General features: G+C 46.5%; 1 protein-coding gene across 1 annotated transcript in view; it reads left to right on the top strand.

The window, feature by feature from the left end:
* T265_01800 (hypothetical protein) overlaps positions 1-4,777 on the top strand; it is a gene marked incomplete at both ends in the record, with an annotated part of 7,429 nt that extends 2,652 nt beyond the window's left edge. Inside the window, 3 exons of the mRNA XM_009165910.1 lie at positions 361-553; positions 886-1,198; positions 4,553-4,777. Coding sequence (XP_009164174.1) covers positions 361-553; positions 886-1,198; positions 4,553-4,777 — 731 coding nt within the window. The remainder of the gene's footprint in view (positions 1-360; positions 554-885; positions 1,199-4,552) is intronic.
* Between the last annotated feature and the right edge of the window lie 1,569 nt (positions 4,778-6,346).

The following is a 6,346-nucleotide window of genomic DNA, read 5'->3' as shown; positions in this document are numbered from 1 at the left end:
CTTCCGCCCGGTGACTTAGCACAATACCAACCCCTGCACATCCCACCGCAGCAGCCCCTGAATCACCAGAGGTGCGTAGCCGGAAGCGAGTGGAGACTGACGGGGCGGTTAACTCAATCACTGTGCTTGCATCTTGAATTCTCGTTTCTGAGACACAGCACACATCAATGCCAAGCGAGTCCAGTGTGAGTGCAAGAGCAGCTTGTTGTCCTGCTTGCTTCAGAGTGCGAACATTGAACGCGGCCAGATAGAGTGGGTGTCGAGGCTTGAGGACTGATCTGGGGATTCCTGAAGATGTCGGCACCATGTGACGAGCAGATGCTGCACGCAAAACCGATGCATGACGAACGGAGTCATCAGTCCTAAGTGCTGGGCCTACAAGGAGAGAGTTATTAATGGGGTGGGGAGAGGGGGAAGAAAAAGTATGTGAAGGAGAAAGAAGAGAGGCGTCAGCAGTAGCCTGTTTTCGCTTACCCGCCCTGCGTTATGCAGCAAGTAAGGTGACCCGGCTGATGTCACCACGCGACGGCCGATGTGGCATGAGTTTATTTGTGTATGTGCTGTTATGGTTGTAGTTATTTGTGTATGTGCTGTTCATGGTTGTAGAAGACGCCCTTTACTGAATCATAGCTACACTTAATTGATGCATAGGCAGAAATTATAAACAGAGAGCGTCAGTATGTCAACCGGTGTGATCCCATACGGAGCTGGACAGACAGATGGCACAATGATGACTGTTTACAGGAATCCTATTAAGTAGGCACCAACCCGGAAGCTGGGACCTATGCAACCAGCAGCTGACGACTCGTCGCAGTCGAGAACTTCTGGGCAGCGACTGGATTGCAAGATTAACTACCACACTTGGATCTTGTAGTCACGTTTCAGAAATGCAGCAAATATCTACCTACCTAGTTTAAAGAATGCATGCAACTCCAGCCTGTTAGCCAGGTTTTTTAAGTGCTCAAACGTTAAAGAATCCAATGAAATGGAGAAACAAATTATTGAAGTTGAGGCGGCTGCTGTGCGCAACCGGCCACTTCTTCAGGTATCTGACACACATGCCTTAGATAAGTGGCGATTAAATGGTGTGGGAGAGGAATTAATAGAGAATAGTGAAGATAGTGGTTGTGCGCTCGCCGGCAGCCGCTATCCGCTGCTCCACTTCGCTCGAGAATTGTACGCAACTTGCTTGGGTCGGGTAGGTGCTGAAGCTGTAACCTGCTGTCATACTATCCAGAAGTTAGTCTCCTCACTTTACAGTTTCCGGATCAACAAAAGATGGAGAGAAGCCCAACTTGGGGATGAACTCATCGGAAAAGATCAACGACCTACTTCACCTTGTTTTTTATATGGAAGTACTATTGTGACACTATCACCCTGTTTGACCCTGGAAACATTCTATTGGCTAGACGTTATGGTTACAGGGTCGATTGAGTCCTCTTTGGACAAGTTGTTCCGAACAAACTGGTGTAAAACGAATAGATCGCTCTTCAGAGCACACTAGGTCAATTAGTTTACACTGTCGACAAGCCTCCAAAGCGAAATTCAGACACGAAGCTGTTAAAGAATAATTTGCTTATACAGTCAGTTGGTGTAAGCACCCCGACACCGCCATTTCAGCGTACTATATCCGGCTAGAACAGTGTTGGCCGAGCCTATCGAATCCAAAGATATATGCTCACCAATACGCGTTGCAACGGTTTTAGAAAATGAAGTTGAGAAGGATCGCGGGATCTTTGCTGTTAAATTAAGGCTCACCTCTGCGGCAAATGCTTCATGGTTCATATGCGGATCTAGATAGTCGTTCGCAAGTGACCAGGTGACAAGAGCTGCTGTAACAAAGCTGAAACCTTCATTCAATAGCTCTCTTTTTCTGCCACAATAGAGAAACAGATTAGGCCATCACTTCCGTTCCGTCATTCTCCATATCCTCAGTAAACGAAGCTGAAGCAGCTGGGATCACTGCGCCTCAGTATTGGGTTTGAATTAAAAACTGACTGATTATCACGTTGCATTGGTATGCCAATAATAGATTTATAGTACTACTCAAAATTTGGTTCTCCCGCTCCAAAAGTCACAAAGTATTCTGCTGTAATTTTACAAAATCTGTTTGAAGTACTGACACCACTAAACTCCAACTACTCAGCAGAAACGTGAGACAGGGCTCTCGCTAGTAGTCCGCTGCAGGACGACATGTGTGCCCTCGTTGTGACTAGGTTAGAGTGGCACACGAAACGTAGCATAACGACGAGATTCACTCCATCAATGCTGAACTTCACACAATCCTCTACTGAAGATCATACAACTCAAAAGCGATGGAGACCTGGAACCGTGATCTAAGTACAAAGGTGAATTATCTCTGATTCATCTGTGCACGCCCGTTAAACAGCTGTCTGTTGTCACGACCCCAGATAGTGACTGGAGCGACGGATATTTTTGAAGTAGTAATGTTTTGACTAGATATACTGCTCGCGGCTTCCGCGATCCTTGCCCTGAGGTCAGCCCACTCCGTTGACTTCACTGAAAACAGGATGAATGCAAGCAGAAACAGATATCTCGCTTGATATAATGTTACTTGATGAAAGCCCTCCGACTGTCGTCACTGATCTTATAAATAGTGTCACGCAAACTTTAATAAACAGTCCAATGGAAACATGTGGCGATCTTTGTTCAGCAAATTTGGTTGAGCATCATCCCGCACACCAACTTAATTCGCAAAGTTGCATTCAACAAAAAAGAAGTATATTTTTTTCATTACGCTAACTCTGATAGTCTCTAGGTAACGCAAACATTTCACCGATCAAAACTATTGCAAACTGCACCGCCAACGAGTCCAACGTACATACCAATGACTGCCGCTTCTATTGGACGGTATGGGGTAAGAACACTCCATCCCACACCGACTAACGCACCAAATATGCTACAGCGATCAATCCGGACCTGGTTGGCAGCAAACAGAAAAATGGATGAATGCAGTTAAAGAGAGATTAACTCCGTATTTGAACAGAAAAAAAGTCTACCTAAAGGTGATACACGACTACTGATAAAATAACTGGGCCACAGTGATTTTCCGACCAATTCTCACGGTCACAGGGCTAAAAATTTGGAATTGGCCGAACATCTCAATGATGCTTGCTGAAACATGAATCCGGCAGGTAAAAACCGAAAGAAGATTCATGACCAAGGAAAAATACCCATCCACTGGATTGTAGGGCATGACCCTAAATGGTGTAGCAACATATCGGGGCTTTTATTTGAACCCTATATCCTATGAAAGGGTCCCGTGTTTATTTCGAAAAAGCTAGAATACTAGCAGTGGTACTCTTCTGGACGACAGTGAGGAAAGTGTAAAGAATCTCCAAGGTTCGTCCCTTTTCTGCAAAATTCAAAAGTAATCTTTTTTAAAGTGTCTAAAGATAGTTCGTCCTGCCTGTTCGAGGGAGTGGAATGGAACTTATGTGGATGATTCCACTGCGGACAACGGATGCTACTAAGAACTGAGTGGTGAGTTGTGAACCATTGCCAGAGGTGGTCACTTCTGGCATGCCTATTCTTCAAAAAATCTCCAATGGAATCCGCAACCTAGGCCGGCTTTTAGCATCCTCCGTAATAAAAACATTGGGCCGTTTGACGAAAACCAATGCCACTCAAAAAATAGTTACCAGTCAACGGGTCAGAGAAACCGAGGACAATACACACCAAGCGTCCTGTGTCTGCATTCAGCAACATAATCGTTTTTAAAGATCCTTTGCTATGTTAGTGCGGTTAAGATATTGTCTTCAGACAATTCAATGCGAACACTCATTCCTGACCAACAGGCCCGATGTCGTAAGAGTGTTTTCGTCCACGTAACACCTGTGTGGTCACGGTGGAACCCAGAAACGCAGGTCGGTCCGTAGTCACCAGGCATTCTGGAAATCCTCGACAAACCTCAACAATTAAGATCTTTTGAATCTCAAAAATTGCTCACTTGTCCTCTTATATTTGCTTGCCCATCCATAGTTCAAGTTCCGTATCACATACTTTGACATTAAATCTCCGCTAGTAACACTGCGGGCCGTTAAAAAACGTTCAACTGTGGCACCCTACCGGTGCCTAGCTGCTTTATCAACGGAAGGAGGTACGAGGGCTGGGATAGTGTGATTGAGTTCGATTCAGTTCCACTCAATGAGCTCGCGCCATAATTGGTGAGCTATCTCGACCTCAGACGTGTTGATCATTGGATATGCTTCGCCGAAGAGGGTGGTGAAATAGCGGCCAAAAAGCATACAGACCGGCGTTGTCAAGTGTCAAAAGTGGTCAGTAAATGACCCACGGTTTGTCAACGTGTCACAACCACAAAGTCCAAACCAAATACGATTACAAACCCATCTTTCATAAACTCTTCAGCATTATTTGATGTTCCTACGGTGTAACCGATGACTTTCTATGAATCGACCGCGAAGTTACGTAAAATCACTGCATCCACACCATTTATTGACGCACATATGATGGGAACATATTGACCGAAGTGTGAGAAAATACATCAGCAACTCACTTCTTCACAAGTCAGTTGGCAAGCCACAGACGGGATCCATTTGATATGCTTGCGAAGCACCTGACCCAAAAGCTTGCACGCGGCGCATGCCATGTAGAAAAACATTGCAGCGACTCACCATTCATCAACATTATTGACAGCACAACACTGTTCAGCAATGATACCTCGCCGATGTACAACCAAGATTTATTTGGAAACCTTATTATGAGAGGTGCCTACATCTCCAGATACTCTGGATAGGGACGACCAGGAAGGATGTCACTGACATCGATTAACAACCACATCTTGCAGTGTACCCAGCCACGTACAGGGGATGAAGATCTCGAGAAGACCTGGTGGTTATGGCACAAATCTACTGATCAGAATGTTCGTAACTCCGGCCTGGCCTCTATCTTGACTGCCCTTGTCTAGGCCCGGTCAACCTCGCAGAATCAGCCATCGCGCTTCCTTCGGGTAGCGTAGCAGCTGGGCACCGAAATGTTGTCACAGCTGAACGAGGCACATGGGGAGGACCATGCGTTCAGCTGTAAAACCCTGTCCGTACCTAACTGCTATACCACCATAAGGGAGCACGAGGGTCGGGATAGTGCCAGGTTGTCAAACCTAGATAGGGGGGAGTCGGGAGGCAGAGGTAGGGTTCGAACCATGGGCCTTTCGGTCAGTAAATTCGCGCTCTAACGACTTAATCATCTCGCCATGCACGCCCCATCCTGGAAGGCGAGTCGCATCTGTAGTACCCTCTTTGCTTGCGCCACACTGAATTAGGCGAAAAACGGCACGCCTCTCTGCAAGCGTTGATTTGGTATGCGCAATCCATGACCAAACCAATGCAGCTTATGGTGCTGGATACAATATTCGATCAAAGCTCTAGCTTCCCACCCGAACACTCGTTTTCTAATTGTGTCGTTGTGGATTGGTCGCCACCAGCCTACACAACCTATGACCGGAAGGCGTCTCAGTTCAGCTGCTTGCCAACGCCATGTCCCGCAATCACACAACAAAACAATATGCATTGTAGCCTCTTTAGTTTCAGGGATATGCCATCTTGAACCATAAGGCGTCTCAAATTAAGGAACGCGACTTAGAGATTCATATAGCAATCTCGTCTTGCGTGTTGCAGTCGAACTCTATACAAACTACGCTATCCATAATATGCTCCATAATCTCAAGTGCCCCTCTTCGGACTGAACGTCCAGCAGCACGACCACACAGCTTGTGGCAGCAAAGGTCGTACTAAAAACATGTGCCTTGTCCACTTCGATTTCGTCAGCATATTCCAGATCGACAAGGTTTTCGTCAGCAGCTGTTTGAACACCGGGTGGTTAAAGACCATTTAGTCTCTGTTTCATTATATCTTGGATCGAGAAATGGAACAGAAATGGAAGCGAGCTTTTTTCCAGGACACCACTTTTATGCGGAAGATTTCGGAGAGCTCACCAGGTACTCGCCCACGTCCGGAAGTCTTGTGATCCCCGATCATTTCGCTTACAGGCGGTTTTCGGGGACCGATGATGGGATCAGGCTCGAGCTACGGACCTTCTAGCCAGTAATTTCGCGCCTTAGTAGCTGAGGTACCTCGCGCTCGGAACCAGTGGGAACATTTCTCCGAGATTCAAGCAGTATAACTGTTGTCTGATACCTAGTGCTTGAGCGCAGCTGGAGGCGCCGGTTTGTAGGCGAAACTTCCGGTGATCTGGTCCCCGGGTGAACTGATATCTGACGGTGCAGCATCTGGAAGAAAGTCACGAAAAAGACTGGTCCATTTCTCCAGTTTGATATACCAGCCTATCGGTTGCTAAGCGGTTTGTT

This window comes from Opisthorchis viverrini, assembly GCF_000715545.1.
Source record: "Opisthorchis viverrini unplaced genomic scaffold opera_v5_20, whole genome shotgun sequence".
Taxonomy (NCBI): Eukaryota; Metazoa; Platyhelminthes; class Trematoda; order Opisthorchiida; family Opisthorchiidae; genus Opisthorchis; species Opisthorchis viverrini.
Note: the sequence above shows the minus strand (reverse complement) of the source record. Positions and strands in the feature narration are given on the sequence as shown.